The 22707-nt window shown below is 42.0% G+C and overlaps 5 protein-coding genes across 7 annotated transcripts; 2 read left to right on the top strand and 3 right to left on the bottom strand.

Moving 5' to 3' along the window:
• Nucleotides 1–1173: 1173 nt before the first annotated feature.
• On the top strand, nt 1174–9200 carry LOC113212979 (ras-related protein Rac1). The gene is made up of 6 exons (XM_026431866.2): nt 1174–1501; nt 5480–5551; nt 5633–5750; nt 5829–5891; nt 5987–6121; nt 6214–9200. The coding sequence occupies exons 1-6, from the start codon at nt 1467–1469 to the stop codon at nt 6367–6369; spliced, it is 579 nt and encodes a 192-aa protein (XP_026287651.1). The 5' UTR covers nt 1174–1466; the 3' UTR covers nt 6370–9200.
• A 116-nt stretch (nt 9201–9316) lies between these two features.
• On the bottom strand, nt 9317–11837 carry LOC113212978 (dolichyl-diphosphooligosaccharide--protein glycosyltransferase 48 kDa subunit). The gene is made up of 7 exons (XM_026431865.2): nt 11620–11837; nt 11059–11223; nt 10654–10979; nt 10449–10583; nt 10192–10350; nt 9876–10109; nt 9317–9801 (listed from the first exon to the last, which is right to left on the bottom strand). Exons 1-7 carry the CDS (start codon nt 11768–11770, stop codon nt 9643–9645), a joined length of 1329 nt encoding a protein of 442 aa, XP_026287650.1. The 5' UTR covers nt 11771–11837; the 3' UTR covers nt 9317–9642.
• Nucleotides 11838–12058: 221 nt separating this feature from the next.
• On the bottom strand, nt 12059–14715 carry LOC113212977 (ribosome biogenesis protein WDR12 homolog). Its single transcript, XM_026431864.2, has 9 exons — nt 14390–14715; nt 14066–14151; nt 13772–13982; nt 13397–13537; nt 13120–13295; nt 12925–13028; nt 12590–12836; nt 12378–12510; nt 12059–12293 (listed from the first exon to the last, which is right to left on the bottom strand). Exons 1-9 carry the CDS (start codon nt 14452–14454, stop codon nt 12122–12124), a joined length of 1335 nt encoding a protein of 444 aa, XP_026287649.1. The 5' UTR covers nt 14455–14715; the 3' UTR covers nt 12059–12121.
• Nucleotides 14716–14844: 129 nt separating this feature from the next.
• Nucleotides 14845–18376, top strand: LOC113212999 (digestive cysteine proteinase 1). 2 transcript variants are annotated; one of them, XM_026431901.2, is made up of 11 exons: nt 14845–14945; nt 15030–15343; nt 15554–15726; nt 16439–16543; nt 16620–16773; nt 16869–17061; nt 17136–17356; nt 17459–17559; nt 17631–17762; nt 17840–18029; nt 18111–18376. In XM_026431901.2, the coding sequence occupies exons 2-11, from the start codon at nt 15124–15126 to the stop codon at nt 18293–18295; spliced, it is 1674 nt and encodes a 557-aa protein (XP_026287686.1). In that variant the 5' UTR covers nt 14845–14945; nt 15030–15123; the 3' UTR covers nt 18296–18376. The 2 variants fall into 2 exon arrangements, with proteins under 2 accessions (XP_026287686.1, XP_026287687.1); XM_026431902.2 differs by lacking the exons at nt 14845–14945; nt 15030–15343; nt 15554–15726 and adding an exon at nt 15737–16352.
• On the bottom strand, nt 18360–21459 carry LOC113213000 (piRNA biogenesis protein EXD1). Of its 2 annotated transcripts, none has more exons than XM_026431904.2 (9): nt 21212–21459; nt 20914–21013; nt 20208–20361; nt 19898–20125; nt 19554–19795; nt 19184–19465; nt 18954–19067; nt 18662–18859; nt 18360–18585 (listed from the first exon to the last, which is right to left on the bottom strand). In XM_026431904.2, the coding sequence occupies exons 4-9, from the start codon at nt 20100–20102 to the stop codon at nt 18511–18513; spliced, it is 1116 nt and encodes a 371-aa protein (XP_026287689.1). In that variant the 5' UTR covers nt 20103–20125; nt 20208–20361; nt 20914–21013; nt 21212–21459; the 3' UTR covers nt 18360–18510. The 2 variants fall into 2 exon arrangements, with proteins under 2 accessions (XP_026287689.1, XP_052125377.1); XM_052269417.1 differs by having other exon boundaries at nt 21382–21453.
• Nucleotides 21460–22707: the final 1248 nt, after the last annotated feature.

The raw sequence follows: 22707 nt of genomic DNA, 5'->3' as shown, positions 1-22707 counted from the left end.
CCCCACCCCCGGCCTCTAGTGAGCCGCCTGAAAGGTAGTCAATTTGCGTTACGAAACCTCCTGTATGGAGGCAACCGACAGTGATTCAAAATGCACCGAAGACGCCTAAAATGGATGGAACATATCCAGCGCCATGATGCAGTTCTGCTACATCGGGTTAGTACACACACAAATACACCTTTTGCTGTTGTGACTGCTAATAAAAGTTACTGATAGCATGTTTGCACCTTTTGCGAGTAGGCAATTTGAGTTACAATAGAGCGTTGGGCCGATAGCTCACATGACCTGGGTCCTGCCGGTCGGGATAGACTTTTCGGACACCCAATGTATCCTCCTTGTCCGGTGGCAAGCCCATGCCCATGGCAAGCCGGCTGGCCGGCAGACAGGGGGGGGGGGGCACTGCCGGTTGCCTACATACAGAGGATTCGTGACGCTAATTGCCTTTCTTCAGAGGAGGCTCACTAGAGATGCGACGCTTGGTGTCCCTTTTCCTAGAGTCGGGGACTCTACCCACCCCTGATAGACATCCGCCTCTGGAGGTGGTCATCCGGAGGTAGAGGAGGACGGATGGTAGATCCGCTACGTAATGGCTTGTCTAACACGAAGATACTAGGATACTAGTGGCCTCTTAGGCTGGAGAGGGGGGAGGGAATAGTTGACTTCTTGGTTTAATCTACTCCATGGTTTAATCGTCTGGAAGACTGATGGGGGGGGGGCGTAGCCCGATCACTACCCCTCCCCCCTTCAAGCCCCCATAGAGTTCGCCTTCACGAAGAGGCGCCCTTCCTCGCAACCCAGGAGGGCTACTCAACAGGCATCATCCCGATGCTCAAGACGATCGTCCTAGCGGTTGAAGCTGGCTGATACGGAATGAATGCGTCGGATCTTGAGAATCGGATGCGTTCTCCCATTTTCGGTGTTTAAATGTTGGTGCTGAAAGCTTGAAACAGCACCAACAACACGCTGATACTAGCATTATTGAAAAAAATAAAAATTTATGGAAAAGAAAACAAAGCATTGCTTTCATTTTGTTGTTAACGATCAGAAAAAATGTGTACGTGTCATGCCGAACTACTTGGAGGGAAGATGTTCTGCATGTTTGAAAACATTTTGTTGGTAGTGTTGGCAGCAGTTTTCTCGTCTCCTGCGCGCCCTCTTGCGGCGTATTTCCCAAACCGTACTCAGACAGTGGCAGCCCTGCTCGACGTCAGCCCTGTGGAGGATACCGTGTGGATACTCAATTAAAGTAAATTGCTTACGGTTCGAAAAGAATTGTTGTTCGGAGTGGTATCAACAGTCACCGGGGTTCGCGCAATACCGGGAAACGCCCTTTTACTCTCGTTTGTTGTGTAGCGTCTGCAAAAACAGATTGAAGGTTGGGCCGCCATCCCAAAAATCCTTTTCTCGAGTTACGGCTCTCCGCCCTGTACGCCGATATTTCAAGTTATTGAGGATTTTGCTCCAAAATGCAAGCCATCAAGTGTGTTGTCGTGGGTGACGGGTAAGTGATATTTTTACTGTCATTTTAAAGTAGTGCTCCTTCTCTGAAACCCCTGACTTTCTGCGAAAATCAACATTAGTAGGTGTACAAGGACCTGCTCCCATTTGAGATAGATCCATGAAACTTGTGTGTTTATATGTTTTTAGCATTCACATTCTTTACCGAGTTGAAGATTGTTTTTCTAGTCTGCCTTCTTGATCTTCAGTGGTAAAGATTAGTGTCTTTTCAGGATATTGTTTACCGAAATGTACTGTGACAGTCAGAGTAAGAGGTTAGGATTGTTTTGCTAAAGGTCATTTATTTACTATTATTTTACATGTAAGGAAATGATTAAAGTCCAAACATGATTATATTTTGTGACCATTTACCACTGTTAAGTTGCTGTTCCTACTATTCTGAAGAAAATAGTCTCACGTCACTCGTGTCTAGACCACTTGAATTCCCGCATAATGCAAGAATACATTTTATTGTCATTACCGTTCATCTGCTCAAACATCCATAACATTCTCAAAGTTGCCTACAGAAAAGTATGAGCTAATTTAGTTTGTCTTTAATTATTGATGCCCTCCATTATATTTCTTTTTGCCTCTTTTAAGCTTTTTCCAATCTCAATTTAATGTTTCTGAAAATTGTTTTGTTATACCGCTCAGTTTCCTTCAATTCCTGTTCTAGTTTTCATATGGACCTCTGTTATCAGCTACCGTATTCCAGCTGTAAATAGTCGTCATAATTTCCCTAGAACTCTAATCTACATTTGATTGGCGTTGCCATAGGCATATAAACTAGTGTTTAGAGGGAACCCCTTTTCAACAAAATTGTGGACCATGACGGCTAGCCTGATCTGCAAGCCGTTGCGCTGACGACGCCAGGTGTGTTTGGCGATTGTTGGAGGCAATCAGTGGCCTGCCTGGCCAGGCTCCTCGTCTTGAGTCACCGCGGACGGATAGCGCGGCGGACTCGGTGCTTGCAAGCGCCCGCTCGACGCCCAAGTCTCTCTGTTCTGAGTCAGCGCTCGCTCGTGTCTGCGGGGCCGCGGAGTCGCGTCCAGCCCACCACTCGCGTTGAATATTCGAATGTCCCACGTCATTCATTCATTCATTCATTCGCTTATCGAGCAGACTGGAGGCCATTCATCCGGATAGCCAGGGTGGGCGTATGGACGCCGCCCCGCCCCGCCTGGCGGTTTACCTTGACAGCTCGCCCGGCCTCCACCTTGGCATTGGCAGAGCCCCTGCGTGCGTGGGCGGCGAGGCGAGCGTATTCTCGTATTCTAGAGCGAGCATGGGAGCGCCGCGAGGAAGAGGAAGAGGAAGAGGGGGAGGGGGGGAGCAGGGGGCCACCACCCGTGGGGCATTAGTCCCCGCCCCCCTCCCGACCAGACAGCTTGGCGCGCTTTGCAGAGTTAAAAGAGACTGTGAAATAGCATTGGAGTGTCCCTCTGCCTCCCCCCCCCCCCTCCCATTTTTTCCAGTGTCGCCCCCCGTCCGTCTCGCGGTTTTCTGGATCCGCCCCTATGCCTGGCGCGGCCCCGCGGCGTGCGTAGCGCGCATTGCGCGGAGTGACCAGACCAGGGGGGGGCCTGCTGCTCGTGTGGCAGCAGGCTGCCGCCCCGCCTCCCGCCCCGCCTCTGCTGCTGGGCCTGGGCTCAAGTGCATGGCCACTGGTCTCACGCTGCGGGACGCGCCGCGCTTCGTGTCCTAATCATGGGAGAAGTATGAGACGTGGAGGGAGGGAGGGAGTGACCGCGCCGTCCTCTGACCTGCAATAGCCAACACACCCGCTGCACCAGCCGCCACCGCGACACTTCCCAGGGATTGTTTTGCCCTCGTCAGGCTCTTGCCGACGCGGACGGACGGATGCTTTTATCAGATCAGCGTCATCCGACCCCACCCCGTTCCACCTGACGACGAAGTAATAGAAAGGCTTTGCTAAGACGGATTTATATCTGCATACCGGCCTCTTCACATTTTCTTTTACAAACATTGGCAAGTGTGACTATCTTTTTGAGTTCTGTCGGTGATGGGCTGGACAAACGCACAAAGTCGACCTTCGAAATCATGCTTCGATTTAAATTACAATTGATTTGGTCTTAGGAAAGCTGGCCAGCCGGCCGTTAAAGAAACCGAGTCCAGCGGCTTTTATGGGTCGGGTCGGGGTGACACTAGGGTCCGTGCTTCAAATCAGCGAACCATGCCAGGACAGCCATTTTTGCACCCCTTCTCCGTGCGCCCACCGCCCTGGGGATCACCCAGAAAGTACGTCCGTCATTGGCCGTTACGAACTTTCAAAGTTCAGCCCTTGCACGCTCTCAGCGCCTGGTTGGTAGGCAACATCTCGCCTACAGCGCATGCGTGTACTGCGGGGTGGCCTACCCCGAGTCCTGCAGGCGCCGTGCTCCACCAAATTAATCGGAGATAATACGGACGTGGTTTCTGGACGACCCTTTCATGGGGAAAGGGGAAGGTTCGTGAAAACCACCGTGGAGTGGAGTCCGGGAGTCCGCGGGGGTCAACACAACGTACACGGCGCACGCCGCCGCCGTGCTGGCGCGGCTCGCTCGCTGGCGGCGTGTTGGCGGCGCCGCGGCGGTGCTGTCCAGCCCAGATGAGGGCGGGGCGACGCTCGGGTGCGCACGGGAATGCGGGCTCTCGCCGCCACGCTGTCCGCGGAGGGGCGCGGTGGGGTAGCGGAGCGGAGGGCGCAGTAGCAACAACTTTTATTTTACTCGATGTGAGGCGCTTTTTAGCTGACGGGCCGGCGGCGGCCCCGGCGCACTTATACTCGCTCTTGTTCCGCCCGGCTTGAATGGAGGGCGGGGCGCCGCGATTGGGGAGGGGGGGGGGGGGGGTCCTCTGGTTTTGGGCGTCACCGCCGTCACAGCCGACCGCCTGCAAGCCGCGGGGTGGGGATGACTTACACATTTTTTCGTTCGACACGTGTCCTCTGATAGCGGTGCATTAAATGTTCGAGCGCCGTCCTTCCAAGCTGGGCGGCAATTAGGGGGGGAGGGGATTTCACCGAGGGAAGTCCTCTGGTCGGCCCGTGACCACGACGGCAGTGTTCTCGCCGTGGCTCTCGTCTTTCCCCGAGACTGTTGTGTTTGCACGTCCCCGGCCCGGCCGTCCTGCCCGGCGCGTATCTCGACCACCTGCTGGACGTGACGTGCAGTCACGGAGCGGAAACTGCTATTGACAGCGCGGCCAGGCCAAAGCTACTAGGGGAGTCCCGTTGCGCGCGGGTGGGGCGGGGCGGGACGCGCGGGGGATGCCCCCCTGGAATGGGGAATGGAAAGCGGGCCGAGTGTGGGGGGAAGGGGGGGGGGTATGGTCTGTGCGGCGGCAAATCGCGTGTATGTTGGCGAAACTTAAACGGCCTCTTCCTCGTTCTGTCGCGCTCTTGTCCGTCCCCGACCCGGGTATGGCGCGGTCGGTGTGGAGGGAATTCCCTTCAGCCGCTCTCTCGGCGGCGGATCTCGGGCCGCACGCGCCCTGCCTTCCTCGCCTTGCTCCCGGCCTTGAGGGGGCGCACCGAAATAGCCATCGCTGCGTGTGGGATGGGATCCCCCACCCCCTTCCTCCCTTATTATTTTTTCTTGTGTTTGAAAAGGGGGGGGGGGGGTATTTTTTAGTTGCCTTTTAAAATGAATTTTTAGAACAGGGCCCCACGGACGCCGAAACGGTGCCACCCCCGTTCTCTATAGGACGACCTTGTCCTGAAGTGCCAGCCCGAGTGGCCTTGGTATTTGTTGTAGGTCAGCGCAGCAGAAGCAGCAGGACTCTTTGGTGTGTGGCGCCGGGCGCAACTTGGCAGTTCATGTATCGATTTTGGTGGCACCCCCCACAAAACCAGTTGCCCATCTTCATGTTTTTGTTTCTGTCATTTTTAAGCCTTCAGTGAACTTTTCTAAACTTTTCCACGGATAAAGTTATGCTTTTATAAGAGATCCTATTTTTACGCTGGTTTGCTTTTTGTTTACAGTGCCGTCGGTAAAACTTGTCTGCTCATCAGTTACACTACCAATGCATTCCCAGGAGAATATATTCCCACTGTGTAAGTCTTTAAAACTGTGTTGATGTTACACTGTGAAATTTTGTAATAATTTCTGAGTATATGACCACTTTCTGTTAACAGATTTGACAACTACTCTGCAAATGTTATGGTTGATGGCAAACCTATTAATTTAGGCCTATGGGATACAGCTGGTCAAGAAGATTATGATCGTCTCCGGCCTCTATCTTATCCACAAACAGTAAGCAATAAGTGTTTTTCTTTCCTTTATATTTGAACTTCCTTCCTTCCAAATGCTTATAATTTTTTTAATTTTCAGGATGTTTTCCTTATATGCTTTTCTCTGGTAAATCCAGCATCATTCGAGAACGTCAGGGCAAAGGTAAGAATGAGGAAACAAAATAAACAAATAAATTTTACTGACCTATACCTTTTAGAAAACACCTTTATTAACCCTGCTCAAATTGAATTTTTCAGTGGTATCCAGAAGTGCGTCATCACTGTCCTACAACACCAATTATTCTGGTTGGTACAAAGTTGGATCTTCGAGATGACAAAGACACCAATGAAAAGCTGAAAGAAAAGAAGTTGGCACCCATCACCTACCCACAGGTGAGAAATTTGAATGTTCTCTTTCTCCCAAAGCACATTTTCGATTCAAGGTATTTTTAATCTAATCTCTAATATTGTGTTGTTTCAACCAGGGCTTGTCAATGGCCAAAGATATTGGAGCCGTGAAATATTTGGAATGCAGCGCTTTAACCCAAAAAGGATTGAAGACTGTTTTTGATGAGGCTATTCGTGCAGTCCTTTGTCCTGTCGTGCCTATCAAGCGCAAAAAGCAATGTGTTTTGCTGTAGAGCCTGGGAAGAATTCTTTGTTTTGTAGGAAATGGTTTATTTTTACCATAGAGAGAAGACTTAATTTGATTTATATATTGGAAAGAGAATCGGAATATTGTGAAATGTCTCTTCGGTGCACATTAGGAAATCTTATCCTCTTCTTTGTAACACATAATTTTGTCTGACTGTGATTCTTAGAAATCATTTGGGTCAGAATTGGCAAGCATGTTTTCCTGCAAGTTAATTGCTGGAATAGCAATACTGATCCATATTAAATTTATGAAATTCATTCTGTCCGAAAGATTAATTAACATTATTTTTTAACTTTGAGGGAACAAAGGAGCACTTTTCAATTTTTTAACAGTTCATTGGGCCTATGAGGGAGGGGTTGGGGGGATAAAGGAATTGAAATATCCTGTTACTTCTGTGGAATGTTTGTGTTAATCATATCTATTAGCAATCAGTGAGTAGGTGTGGGTGTGTAAATGCTTATGAATGGTTATTCATCTGCATACTCGCTGTCACTGTTGCCAGTAACTCTTGCACATCATCTTGTGCATGTTTCAACCTCTTGTGATAGCACAAGGAAAACTAACAAACTATAGAACACCTAAAGTACTGGTTTGGGTGCATCACTTAACTAGCCTCTTGATCTAATAGCTGTTTATTACTAATTTTACTAAAACAACAAAACTGTAGCACATTTTGGTTAAAACTTTGATGTATTTACAACTTAGATCAACTTTTTATTGAAGGTTGAAAATTGTTGTTTTTCTTCTCTTTTTTTTCTAAATTTATCTATGGACTTAAATTGTCACTGCCATTTTATCCTAAAATACTTGTTCTTTCACTATGAAGTCTCTAGATTATTCTGTAGGCTGCTGAGATGTCTGTTTCTTATGAACATATCAGGAGTTTCAAATGTTACTGCATTTAATCCTTTAACACTTATTCTACTTATGCCTACAATTGGCTCCCCAACCAATTTTGTGAAATGTTGCTATAGAGAACTAAAGCAGACTGAGTCAGGGAGAAATATTTCTTCAACTATTTAATTGAGAGTAGTTTTGTGGTGACCCTTAACGTTTGTCGCACAAAGTAATGCACCAGACAGTTACCAAATTTTAAAGAACAACTTGTATTTTTTTTTAGTTAGGATTTAATATTTCTCAATTTTTTGTATATTTCATACCCACATCTGCCACTTTCTTGTTTTTTCTTTCTATGCCAGCTTTCCTTGGATGTCAAGTGTAAGTAGAAGACTTTAGTGTCTTCTTTCTAGGATTAAGTTAGAATTATGAACCAATTGCTAAGTATTCTGGGCTGCATGTAAGGGCGCTAAACCTTCACTGGCCCAAAGTTTTGAAATTCCCTTACATTTTTGAGGCCATGATTAAAATTATTTTGCTATTCTCATTGAAGAGTAACTCAGAAATCAAAAACCTATTTCACCAAGTTTTCAAATCAATTAAAAACTTTAATTGTGTATGTAGTTGTCTAACAGAACGGATAACCTGATCGTGTGTACTTCACTTGTGGCAATTGTATTCCATATATTCCCTTCAGTAACTGTGCTTCCTCCCAATGGTGTACTAATTTAAACTTACTTAGAGCTCATAGCTTTTTTTTTCTTATTTTGTAAATTATGATTCCGAATTGTGAATTTTTGGGGTGGGTATTAAACTTGTCTAGAGAACATTACAATGCAAAATTTGTTTTTGATGTGTCCTTTGTTCTGTTTGGTTCAGGGCTTTCTACAGCTGATTGGTGATATTGAGCCCAATGGTAAGATAATTTTTTATAGGGTTGTTTGTTTGCATAATTGTTGTAGAGAGATTTATTTTATTTTAAAATATATATACAATATGTTACTCTTCTGTTTGATCATTTGAAGTTACTGGTATGCATTAGTAAAAGCTCAGATGTGTTTGAGAAAAGCAATTGTTTCCACTCAGTTTGCATCAAACTTATTGAGCGATTTTGTTTTTCATGGTGGGGTTAAATTGTTGCAGCTTTCCTCCAGACTTCTTTGGCACAGCTTAGGTTTTAGATTGGTATCCCTAATACCCACATTTTGACATCCCATATGTATTGTCTTCTGAATTAATTTTTTTTCCTCCTAAATTTACATATTGTGACTCTTAGGGTAGTAGGTCTTCAATATTTCTGTACTGTCCCTGCCCCTCTTATTTCATCCTACATTAGCCTGTTTGGGGTGCCTGCACCTTGCACCTTGTCTGGTGGGATAGAGGCATAACTTGATGAGTTCCAGATCATTAAATCAGTGCGTGGATGCTGAAACATGTGTTCAATTTTTTAATAATTACCTTACTTGGTTAAACATAATGGCTTAATAAATTAATTAATTTGCTTGAAAACACTTGTGTAATGATAGTCATGCGGACAGTTTGTTCGGTTTTGTTACAGAATGCAATAGACTTGCTCATCAGAGAAAATTGACCCTTAACAGGTAGTTTCTTAATATTGAGTTCTGTGTAAAGCTTGTTTTGTATAGGCCAAGTGATAATGCCTCTGACTAAGTTGTGTAGCTATGTGAGTAAAATCCTTTCATGACTAGATGAGGCAACCCAATTGTTTCATTGTTGAACAGTGATATTTAATATAGTTTTAACATGATTTATTGCTTGTTTAAGAAATACATTAAGATTTTTAATGAACCATTGTAAAGCTATCTTCATGTGTTGCTGTTGTGGTGATGTGTGACTAGGCTTAATTTTACTGTAGCCTCAATCGTTCTTTTATGTTCACTAAACGTTGTCGTGCTTGTACATAATTCTTCCCATATTTTCTGTAAAAAAAAGGATTAGATAAATTTATATTAATCGTAATTATGTTGATATTCCTTTGAATCCCTACTGTGAAGTAAAGCGACAGCACAGCTTTGACAAATGAGGTAATACCCAAGTGTAAGACGCAAAGTGGGTATGAGAAATGAAATTTCATGTACCCGCAAACTTCAACACTTTATTCTGGAATGTGACTAAATTATGTAGGAGTTTGATCAAAAACACTTGGTAAGATGAGTGGCCAAAAGACAGGTAAATTTATCCTACCTACAGCAGCCTTTAGTTAAAGCAAAAAAACCTTTGCACTCATACATCATAAAAAATTACAAGAGATCTTGAAAACAAATATAAAATGTGTAAGACTCAGAATTCACTCAAATTGCTTAAGGTACAAAATATCCACAAAAAATTGATACAGATGCAAGATCATATTACTTAGTTTATAGCAGTAAAGACAAAGGTGCAGATTTTCACTAGTAATAATTTATTCGCTCTTTGTTTTCTTCTGGTCTTCTTTGAAGTGAAGGTAAATAAAACTCAGGAGAACAACTCCGATCATCATACTAAATGCACTAGTATAGTATGGATATGCGCTCAGAATAAAACGCTCATATTGGGTGTGTTCTAAAGGTCGAACAGAGACCTGTGAAAAGAAAAGTTATTAGATTGGCAATTTTTTTCTATTTTAACAAGTAATATTACTTAAAGATAACATACCTGAGTTGTGCTAAACACTCTTGTGTAACCAATACGATTGTATTCAACCTTAAATTGGAAAACACCATACACATCCGGGATAGTGAATGACACCTCATACAAGCCAGATTTCTGCTGATAGTTCAAAGTTGTTCTGACGAAAGGATCAATTCGGACAAATTCCATCTGAACGTCACCTGCTTTGTATGGAACCCACTTATTTCCATCAAGCTGCTCAATACCAATGGTATACACCTGTAATTCAAAAGAAACATTTCTAAAAATGTCAAACTTCAACTAAATTATAGTGAAATGATAGAAATTGCATACTACTCACAACTGTTTCCATTATAGTATAGCTGCTTGGAGGAGACATCTCCCCCTTTTTATGGTGTGATACAGATTTCACTCTCAAAACACCACTTTCCCTTAACACCCATTGACTAACAGATGTTGCAACTTGAAGATTTCCAGACACTGGATGCTTTTTGGTATCCTGCACATATAGAATTACTATTAGCATAAATCCATGGGAAAAGTTCAAGTGTTGTATAACACATGATGAAAGCAACAACAACATAAAAAACAGCATACCAATGCTTTTTGGACGGGCGACGAAAATGCTTCATCTGAAAAGAAATAAAGGGAACCAGAAAACACAACACGGGCATTGTTGCGAGCTTGAAGCGCAGCGATGAGAGCAGTGTTCTTGCCAACAGCATGTGGGTACTGAAAATAGTTCATCAATATGTTATTTAAATAATAAAAGGAGAAAATCAATACTAAAAATATCACATACCTCAACTATTGAATTGTCTGGGTTGTAGCTGTAGGCTGTGCTGTCAGCAGACAGAAGGGTCAACACCAAAGGGTTTTCTCTATCCACTACCAGGCCAGTACCTTGGAACAGCAGAGGTGTAGCAGATTTGGGTCCAACAATGACCGGAGCATCAATCAAATTGGTAGGGCTTGCAACAAGAAGTGTATGTTTTCCACTGTCTTTTACATCATAATTTAAATGGTCAATTACAACAGCACCATCATCGTCAACTTCAAATCCACACTCAGAGGCTAGCTCACGAATCAAATCGCTTGTGCTTGAGCTGGCAGCAACAAGCAGATTACCTGCAACATTAAGCAAATATGATAATAAATAAACAAAAGGTAAAAGATCATAAATGAGAGAAGTAAAACAAGTACCCACCTCCACCGTCGATAAACTCTGTGATGGATTCCACACTTAATGAGCCTCCAAATTCATCAACAGATGGAGCAAATATGATGAGATGGTCATAAATATATTCTCCATACTTCGTAAGTGCTAAGCTAGCATCATCAGCTGATTTGAAGGTGAGACTATGACCTCTCTCTGGAAAGAAAACAACAGTTGAGATCTGACAAGTGCAGTAGATCCAGCACATGAACCAGTGTGTGAAGGATAAAATACATGATTGTACAGAATACTCAGTAAATGATAAATGAAAAACAATAAAATAAACGACTTATTTAAAAAAATTGACAGGGGGGAGGGTGAGACAAAAGTAAAGTCAGTGTCCTTTTTCTTTTCCGCAGAAGGATCAAAGGAGTGACACTAGACGTTGCCGGTCGGTAGCACTTAAATATAAAAGCGTGTGCTTTCACTCCAAAGAATTAAATAGGTAACCGGAACAATTGAACGCAGACATTTTAATTGAGTTGATTCAAGGGTAATTATTGTATTTTAACGTGCACAAAACATGTTTGTCTTTAAAACGCCGGCACTAACCTTGCAGAGATTTGAAGAAAATTGAATGAGTTTCTTTGATAGCTAGATTATCCAAAAGAACCAATGTATTTCCACCGGCATTAACGGCAACAAATAATGTTACAAAACCAATAAAAACGCCTAATTTCCCCGAAAACTTAAATGTTGCCATCTTCGGTGCTGTCTGTTCCGTCACCCACAACCGGGAGACGTTGGCAGATCGTGTGGCACGTTACAGTGTTGCCAGATGTACGTGGACCAGCCCAAAAGGATTTTCAGATATCCGGTAGGCCGTGCTTACAGAAGTTTTTTTTTTTTTTATTTTTTTTTACAGAAGCAGGAAGCAGGGAATGTCAGTGTCAGCAATGACAATGTTTGATTGACAATCCAACATTTTTAACATTGGCTGTCTAGAAGCAAATTAAGGTGGATCAGGTTCAAGAAAAAGAAATGTCATGGATGAGGAACAGTTCAATCAGAATTTATTTCACCTCCAAATACAATAAACAGTGAAGGAATCAAATTAGAGCTCTTCTTTCTCTCCTTCAGTTCCATTCTTGCTAGGTGCATGACGAGATTTGAAGATTCGAACAGTTTTATCAGCTCCACCAGATACCATGTAACGAGGATTACTCCAATCAACACACATAACTTTATCTTCGTGGCCCTCCAAGTTAAATAATGGTGCTTTAGGACTGGAAGAGAGAATTCATTTTGAGAAGTTTTCAAATTTTAATACATAACAGAAATTATATAGAAAATAAATGGCAAGCATATACCTTCTAGAATCCCAAAGTAAAACTTGACTGTCATGTGCACCAGAAATAAATAAGTGCTCATCAGTTGTTGACCATTTCACAGATTGTACCCATTGTGAATGAGAAGTAAATGTACTCTTTACAAGTGATCCCTCTGAAAATGATTACCATAATGAAATTAACGATGTTACAAATAATTATGCAGACCATAAGATTTTTTTCGTTTTTGTTACCTGTAGATCTGAGGTCGTATAACCTTATGTGTCTATCAGCAGATGCTGTAATGACAGTTCTATTTAATGATGAATGAGACATATCGAAGAAAGACTTATTTCCAGCAATTTCACTCTTGATGCCTCCCAACTCAGCATCCCACAAACGAAGAGTGTGGTCCCAAGATGACGTTGCTAGTTCTTGATTATCTGTCCACACCACTGAGGAAATTGCTTCCTTGTGCCCTTTAAGAGTCATTATTGGTGTCTGAATTAGAGGGGAAGGAATTATTGTGTCAAAGTAAGATATACAGGATAATGTACAAACTTGATCTGCAAATTTAGGTTTAAGTTACCTTGATGTGCGACTTTGAGTTACTCTCCACTTTAGCTCTTTTAATTTCTGTTTCATCTGAATCTCCAGTAGAGTGAGAAGCTGCTGAGGAGGTATCCAACATGGCTAAAAAGTCATAATTACATGTAAATAAACTATTTCAAAGCTTCCTGTATCTAAACCAGAGCTAATAGGTCTATTTATTAAGAGCTCTTACATGTAGTCCAAATTTTTAGTAGGGTGTCCCACCCTCCTGTGGCCATCAATGTTGAGTTGTGGTTGACGGAAACACATTCCAGTGATCTCTCATGCCCACGGCAGACATGTATGCAATCAACTGAATTGTCTTCAATATTCCACTTCCAAAGCATGGCTGTTTGATCATGTGAAACACTGAAACGGATATATTTTTTTTGGAAGACAAATTATCTTTAAGTAAATAAATTTAAATTATAATGCATTAGAGTCACACAACAGATTGTGCATCTACTCACCTTACAAAAGAACCCACAGTTGGTGTCAATGAAACCCATGCAACTGCTTTTACTGGACCTGAGTGACCAGGAATAGTGAGGTGATGTGTTCCAGTTTTAGACCAGATGTGAAGGGTGTTGTCATAACAGCCTGTGAGAATCCTGTAAATTAAAACCAGAAATAAAAGCACATCTAAACAATTAATAATGACCTAATGATATATGAGAGACTATAATTATCAGGTAGCAGAAGAGGAATATTGCAGAAACATATACTTGCTTATAGGCAGTAAAATAATTTCAGAACTGTTATAGTAGCAAAAATTGTGGAACTTTTGCATGAGTATGTGGTTAATAATGAATGGAAAACTAAGTTTTTCCATCATTTGAACTCACCAGCCATTCCGAACATGTACTGCTGAAACCCAGTCGTCATGCATCAGACAATCCATAGGTTCAGGAGTAGGATGTTGTTCGACATACTCCACATCAATGACATCTTCAAATGATACATTTCGCTCCTCCAAGAGGTCATTAAGAGGTTGCCGCAAAAATTCTCCACAAACAAGGAAGTCAAAATCTACTGATGTGATATCCGACCTGCCCTCTGTAATACAAGTTATAATAGGATGTGGCCGTTGACTTTGTGGTAAAACCTACTTAATTTTATTTAAAATAGAGAATTTATACCTTTAAGCAGCTCATTTAAGAGAACATTAAGTTCATTTGAATTTATACCAGCAGGTACAGCGAACGGTAAGTCAGGGACAGCATACCTAGAAAGAAATTTAAATAAAGGAAATTGTTAACATCTTGTCGTTTCTTAATGGTCAGGCAAATCGTAGGACAGCAAGTTTTATATTAAATTACACTCTGTAATTTTAGGTTTAGCTGCTCAACAAACATGGAATTAAGTTACAAATCAAATATTTTACCATAAGTTGATTTGTTAGATACAAAATGAGAGTTGAGCTGCAATAGCATATTTTACAAAGCAATCAAAAATTAACTTACTGTTCTTGTTTAGTAGTAAATCGAATCTGAACTTGGCCCGTGCCGGATTCCTGAGTACTGGCCATGGTAAATAGTAGGTTATATACAAGAGCCAAATGACAATACCACGCCCCTTTGCAACAATTAGGAAAGTCGACTGACACAACTTTGTGCGTACAATTGCAATATTTTCGAAATAAAACGCCAATTGACACGACAGTGTACAGAAAAAGGACTTTAATCAAGAAACGAGACGACTAGAACACACGGCATGTTCATGTTGTGCTGTGTTGTGCGTGCGCGTGGGAACGGGGGGAACGGGGAACAGGTTCCGTACAACAAGGAACAGGGAACAAGAGTATGAAAATTTCACTTACGCATGTCCCCCACTCCTGCTAATGTTCTGGACCGGGGGATGCGGGGAGCGAAGGGGGATTACCCCCACCACTATGTCTTCCTGCCACCCCTCCCCCCCCCCTAATTCCCTCCCCTTCCTGCCGGGTTGAGTCGGGTCAGCTGGCGATGACTGTCGATTGCTACAGCTTCAGTGCTCCACTCTTTGTTGTTGCTTTGTCGGGTTCGTAGTCTCAGCTGATTCGAGGAAGCAAGAGGCCCTTGCTGCATCTCGACCCAGCTCACCAATTCATCTCTCTGTTTCCAGCTCCGAGTGATTCGCAGCGCGACATCGGTTGAAGAGTTGATTTTGATCAGTTCCTTGCGGTGGGCTACCCCCAGCCGCTTTATTTGTGTCGAGGATGGGGTTGCAAGCGTTGTGCCCGCGCGGCCTATTGGGCTTTGTTCTTTTTGGGCTGCTTGCCTCAACGGCCCTTTGCGAGGATCTGGAAACTGCGCCAAAGTTTAACGATGTCTACACCGCGAAGGGCACACTGTACATTCCCTACGCTGAAATCAGGGAGCCCTTCTATGCCTGGTACGACGAGAGGGGACGCAACAGCAGAATCGACTACTATGGTGGTGAGTGGAGGCAAAGGCCTCTTATCAACCCTTGCAAAACCCCTCTGTTATCTCATTGCTATCATGTTTATGAGGAAAAACTCCTGTTTGGCTACAATATTCATGACCTTTGCTCTGTTCTTTTCCATGAACACAGAGCCATACATTGAAATTCCAAATCATTGTTACGTAACGCTTATTTTAAACCATCTGACCTTCCATTTTTTCCAGGTATGGTGAAGACCTATCAGCTCGGAAAGCAAACCAAGTACGGCTCAAGTATCAAAATTGCTCCAGTGACAACCGAGACTCAGCTTAATGAAGACACATGTCTTCAAGTCAATGGAACAGATGATACAATGATTGAGCCCCAGAGTATTGTTCCAGATTTAACTGGGTTCAAGGTAAAAACAAGAAGAGCATCAGGGCATCAAACATGTTTGATACATTAGGAGAAACCTCGTTCTTTACCCAAGTTTGGTCTGGTGTGATTATGAAATGAAAACAGAAAGATCATTGTTGTTAATGACCGCTCTTCAAAACTTTTCGCGCCGACGCAGTTTTAGCTTTTCTCAATAGATGGCGCTGTTCGCGCATGCGCTTGATTGTTTTTTTCGTGTTAGAAGAATTTCATTTGAGATAGGTTTTAATCATTATGAGAACCAAAAAAGGTTATAATATGATTGTTTTAAGTTGAAACATTAACGGCTAGCCTACTTTTAGTTGTTTAGCCAAATTTTTTCAGGTAAAACTTATCTCTATTAAGATATTTGTCCGTGTAGAAAAACCATCCGAAACGCACGCTCGACCGGCGATTTTTTCGACCTTATTTCTGAAATTTCTTTCAATTTTGCGTAATAAACCGAAAAAAACGTCTATTATGGATTGGTGAGGCCGCCAAGACCTACAGTTTGATACAACTGGCATAGTTGTAGGTGTTGTGGTTACCGAGATGAATCGAGTCGCTAAATTACACCAGACCAAGCACAATACTCGTTCTCCCACCTCCAAGAGGGAAGTGAGAGTGGAGGTAAAGAACGAGTAAAAAACACAACTTGTTAAGGTTCGTCTTGTTTTGATCAAAACATCTTCTAATTTTAAAACTTTGTTTTTTAGTATATTGGTTCCGATATGATGAGTGGACAGACATGTGAGAAATGGCGACTGGTAGACACCAAGGGAGAAAAAGTCAATAAGTACACCATTTGGGTGAGGTACAAGGTAAGATCGAGATATTCAATGGGATGCACTTTCACATAAATTACTGTACTCACTGTACTCTTCTTTTTTCAATTAGAAAGGACCTGGTGGAAAGAAGTATCTTATTCCAGTGCGATATGAGATGAAGGGTTTCAACTCTCTTCTTGGCTCTCACTATGATCATTATTTTCTTGAATACGACTGGTATTCAGTTGAACCCATTGATTCTAATGTTTTTGAAGTCCCTTCAGGTAGGTTTGCAAGTACTTTCTCTTTACATATGTCAAAAAATTAAGTACAATTGCATCTTAGCACACTACCTCTTTATTCTTCTTCTTTATTGTAGATCTGAAATGTGAAAGTTTTCCTGGTCCTGGTAGTGATCATGTTGTCACCTTTAATCCTATGCAAGAATTTGTACACAGAGATGATCGCCATGTTGTTGCCGCCTTTGATGAATATTTGAGGACTCACAAGAAACAGTACTCTAGATATTCAGAACATTCAAAGCGTCATGGCATTTTCTTGCAAAACTTACGGTCTGTAAAATGCTAATTCTACTCTGGAATTGTGGCCCATTTTGTTGCTAACATTACTTTTTTGATTGATGCAGCTTTATTCATTCATCAAACCGAGCCAATAAGGGATATCAGTTAGCTGTGAATCATCTTGCAGACCGCACTGAGCTTGAGCTTAAAGCTTTAAGAGGAAAACAGAGGTCAACCACAACTTACAATGGTGGTCTGCCTTTTCCCTATGACTCAACAAAAATGGTTAAAGATGTGCCAGCAGAATACGATTGGAGATTGTACGGGGCAGTTACACCAGTCAAAGGTAAACCACTCTGGATTTTATTTTAATTATCACTGGTTTAAATTTACTGATTTACTAGGTAACTTAATATTTATTTTGTCCTCCCCCCTTGCAAAACATCAGATCAGTCAGTCTGTGGATCTTGTTGGAGTTTTGGAACAACAGGAGCTATTGAAGGAGCATACTTTGTAAAGTATGGCAAGCTACTAAGACTATCCCAACAAGTTAGTACTTGACAGATGTTTTAATAACTTAAATTTTTCATGATTTTGATACTCATTTTTGTCTTTTGCAGGCTCTAATTGATTGCAGTTGGGGATATGGTAACAACGGATGTGATGGTGGAGAAGATTTCCGCTCTTACCAGTGGATGATGAAGCATGGCGGTCTACCCACTGAAGATGCTTATGGACCCTATTATGGACAGGTGATGAAGCTTACAAATTGTGATTCCCCTAAACTTTATTTTTTTTTCTAATACTCATGATAACATTGACATTACAGGATGGATATTGTCATCTTGATAATGTCACATTGTCCGCACCAATCAAAGGATATGTTAATGTTACGTCAGGAGACGCAAATGCTCTAAAAGTGGCAGTTGTGAAACATGGCCCAATTTCTGTTGCCATTGATGCTTCCCATCGTACATTCTCATTCTATGCCAATGGAGTTTATTATGATCCTAAATGTGGTAAGTAAATAGTAGTTATTTTACTGAGGTAGTATTTGCATTATTAATTGCATTGAGTTTTCAATCTCCTTGATTTTTTAGGAAACACGACAGAAACATTAGACCATGCTGTTTTGGTTGTTGGTTATGGTAATTTGTATGGCAAACCATACTGGCTTGTGAAGAATTCATGGTCAAACTATTGGGGAAATGATGGATATGTTCTGATGTCTCAGGAAAACAATAATTGTGGTGTAACATTAGATCCAACTTATGTTCTTATGTAAAATTATAATTATTTTGAATACTACTGTATCTTTTTCGGGAAAAAACTCAGTAAATTAAATAAAATGTAATTAAAATGTCAATTTATTCGTGATTTGTCTGTCGTACCATGATTAGGAATGTCAAATAAACAAAATTCATTCAGAAAAAAAGACTAGAAAGTAAAAAAATAAAATACGACGAAAAAGGTAATAGTTAAAATTGATTGGTTGCAAAACTAATTCTCACTGCACTCTGACTTATTCAAGTCAGCAAGTATATCGCTTGGTATTCCATCTCTTTCCTGGAGTTGCTGCAAAATAGAGAAAGACACTGCAATTCATTTTCGGCACTCATCTTTCAATTAACTAGAACTATTAGGGACCTACCATTAACATCTTCACTTCCATTTCATCATCCATATCTCGTACAGAGCGTAAATATGTGTAACACAATTTGTCAAAAGGAGAATAGTAAGCGTCATCCAATTTGGGTTTTAGCTTCCGAAGTAATATAGTCTTCCATGCAACCCTCACTGCCAATCCATCTGCCAATGGCCTCCTTCGCCACAAGTCAAGACTGGTTCCCTGGAAAATTGCGTTTGAAATAAGATAGAATAATTAACAGAATAGATAATTTATTAAAATGAATAGCCGCCTAAAATATACTTCGCATACATACCTTGGTGTCAAACATGTGTCCAGGTAAATTTAAGTACTCTGTCACAAGATCTGAAAAGCTTCCAGTTAAAGGAGGATGTCCCGAATGATTTTTCACAACAAGTAAATGGCATGCCTGCACAAGAGAAATGTAATTCAGAAACCTAAATCTAGGAAAGAGAACTTTCTGAAGTATTGCAGTGAGCAAAAACTGTGAAAAACAGATTTAAATAAAAACGCAATGGCACATACCTGTGTATCAAAAACATTGGTTAGCATGACATCATGTTTACGCTTGAGGCAGTCAGAAAGAAATCTACAGTCATGCACAACTTTTAATACATTGCGAGATTCCAAGAACCTCTTAAGAAATGAACGATGTTCCTTGAAAATCCTAGCCCCAAGATTTACAATGTCAAATAAAAATACAGCTTGTTGGGTAGCAATCCCCAGGATTACAAGGTGGCTGAAGCGTGCTTGGGCACTCCCTTCCCCTATTACAGCAACAGTACTCTCTTTCTGAATACAACTGACCTGCAACATAAACGAAGCAAACAACATTGTATGAACAGTTTGGATAATAGCAGGTCAAAGTAAACTCTACCAATGAACAGAAACTTACAGCTTCATAAAACTTGTTATCAATTTGATCAATAAATACATGATTCTCAACTATATTTTTAGTTTTATCATAAAATACCCCATATTCATTTGAGTTGCATGATGGGGAATCATCTCCCGAAGGTGAGACCCCCCCTAATCCATTTGATGTGCACGCTGGGGGATCGTCTCTTAATGGAGAAATGTGTTCTTTTTGTTGGGTATGGTTGTTGCTCTCTTCAACCTCCAAATCTAAACAAGAAACTGAAAATATCCAGTTAAGAAATATTGCGAAGAATAAGGATTGAAGATAACAATAAATGAACATACATTAGCGTAATTAGGTAAATTAAATAATTTTATTACTTTTGTGAATTTCATTCAGTTTAAACTCCAGCTGTTCAAAAGATTTTCCATCACTTGGCACAAATGATACATTGTGTAGGATTATTGACTTGCGTGTAGCATTGTCACGATTAAAAGTTGCCTCTAGATTTCTATTATCTGACAATGTTATGAACAATTTTTGACCTTTAAAATATTTAGTTTTGTTCTTATTGTTTAAATCCATCTTAGAACCTAGGAACTTAAAACCTAAATACAAAGGAAAAAAGAAGTATTACAAATAAGATGAGATTAAGTAAAAGACCTGAAGATAACATTTTTTAGCACTTACAAGTGATAAGTTTAATCTTGTTTAGCTGGCTTCTCAGGTTCAGTAGGTTTGGAGTAGGCTTTGAAAATGTACATGCCCAGTGCAATGTGCAGCATTACAACAGCACCCACAGCTGCACTTATATTGGAAGTAACATTGGTTAAACCAAAAATGTCTGGAAAAAGTGCAATAAAATATGATAAAATACTAGTTTCCCCAAATGAGTGGTCAGAACTTGTCAAGACTGAAAGATACTATTCGCTCTTTCCAAGTGAGACATCACTCACAAACAGGGCAGTATTTCAAACAAGCACTTTCACACAAGAAACAAGTAACAACTAGCAGGACTTTTTTCCAAAAATTTATCACTGTTCAAATGAAAATAAATTGCTTAAAATTTGAGGCTTCATTAGTCTCTTGTTAAGTTTTAAGAGTAGGAATGCGCACAATGACACTTTGGCAACAAATTAAATGTAAAATGCACATTTTAAATGAAGTACCAATGTGCCATCCTTAGGGCGCTTTTCTACTCCTATTACTGGCTTTGCGCTTTGAGGGCAGTAAATCTCAGATACTTAGCGAAAAAAGGCAGATTTGATTGAGGTAACTGAACAGTTTATGAACTGGCCCCGGTTGTGATTTTCTGATTTCTTTGGCCATGACATGAAAGAGTCAAACGAGAAGAATTGAGTTTGCGAGTCAACCAAACACTTTCCAATAAACTTACTATCAAAAGCATATTTGGATGCAAAGAAGGTGACCACAGGGCTTACTATGATAAAGAGGGAATAGTAGAGCACAACTCCGAACACTCTCAGATCCGTCTCCTGTAAGATAAGAGTAAACAGGAGTATTACTTGCATGCAGTAGACAACCAAAAACAAGTGTTCATAACAGTTTAAGTGAAAGTTGCCGAATCTATGAAATCCACCTCCACCGTCCGAAACCCATAAAATTAATACAAAACTAAGCTGACAGATATAAATCAAGATTAACTTTAAAAGTATATTGGTACATGAAATGACCTGGGTCTTTGGATCCGGCTAACCTCCAAGCTTCACTAAATTTATGATTTTGCACTCAGAATATAACTAAATGCTTACGCGAGCAGGCTGCATAACGGATGATATAAATGAAATCAGTCAATTTCAAGAATGTGTGACAAGATACTGCAAACTGACACAAGATAACATACAAATAATGTGGCCTAAGTGATTTGTCAGAGAACTTCTAACCCAACCCAAAACTGGACGCCAACTGTTATTCACGTGATATGATGATGGGATCTTTTAGGTTTCGGTAGGCGAGATAGTAAGGCCCTTTGCGAGACTACAAGATGTAAGTATGACAAATTTATCACCTCACATTTTTGGGGGGAGGGGGGGTGACGAAGGGGCGGAACTTCCGCCGCGGAAGGAGCGGAAACGGCAGGTCTATTACGTTCTCTTTCCTCATTCAGAATGAAGCCCCGTTTAGACGGTCTAGACGGCGTTCCGTTCCGCAGTTTCCACTGTTGTCAGACTTCTGACTAATTTCCAATTGTGTTGGAATCATCGCTGTTCTGATTTTTATGGTGTTTCTAGTTTCCAGTTGCACCTAATTAGCTTGGCGCGTCTTCTGGAACGTCTGACTAGGTTTATGTCAGTTATTACTCTGATATTTGTAGCGCGAGCGGAAAAGCGGCAACGCCGGAAACGGCTGAAAGACGACCTGTCTAGACCGTCTGAACGGGGCTCGTGCGCCACGGCGAAAAGAGAACGTAATAGACCTGCGGGGAACTAGAAGCACCCTCTGTGCAGGGGACGTCCCTGGCCACAAACCCGGCGGCCAGAGTCAGCTTAATCCGACCCGCCTATAGAACACCCCATTTCGGGTAATACGAAATCCAAAGCCTTCGGGATGTAAGCAGAAGGCAAGGACATGTTAGGCAATAGTCCCTAACAACCCGGAAGGCCCCGGATGCATATAAACCAACACAATGGGGCCCACATTAAGGACATCTTTTGTAAGGATTGCCTACCCTCCAGGCGCCCTCAGCCACAACTGGGCCCCACACCTCGCCCGAAAGTGAACCACATTACAAACGAGCCAAGACATACGAGGCCATCTCGAAAGGCTGCTCGGCGGGCGTGCCTACCTACCCAGCACCCTCAACCACAACTGGGTCATCAGCCACAACTCGTCCAAAGGGTCACCCACTCATTACTAGGCACCGGTCGCGGGCGTAAGGGCGAGTGCTGCTCGGCGGGAACGCCTTCCTACCAGGCGATCTCATCAACAACTGGACCCTGGGGTAAAAAATAAAAAAATAAAAAATACCCCCAAAAGTCAAGAGTCGAACCTACGACACGGAGAGCCGAAATGAGCAGCGATCCAGCACGCAACTTCCTGAGCCAGCAGACCACACACCCGAACCGCCATCAGACACCGATATATGAGGCATGGCTTTGCAGACCCTTCAAACGGCGGGGCGCGCGTGCCTCCGGCCCGGGGAGCCAGAGGTGCCCCCTTTCGGCCGCTC

This window comes from Frankliniella occidentalis, unplaced genomic scaffold (genome assembly GCF_000697945.3).
Source record: "Frankliniella occidentalis isolate FOCC.00 unplaced genomic scaffold, Focc_3.1 Scaffold91, whole genome shotgun sequence".
NCBI classification, from domain to species: domain Eukaryota; kingdom Metazoa; phylum Arthropoda; class Insecta; order Thysanoptera; family Thripidae; genus Frankliniella; species Frankliniella occidentalis.
Note: the sequence above shows the minus strand (reverse complement) of the source record. Positions and strands in the feature narration are given on the sequence as shown.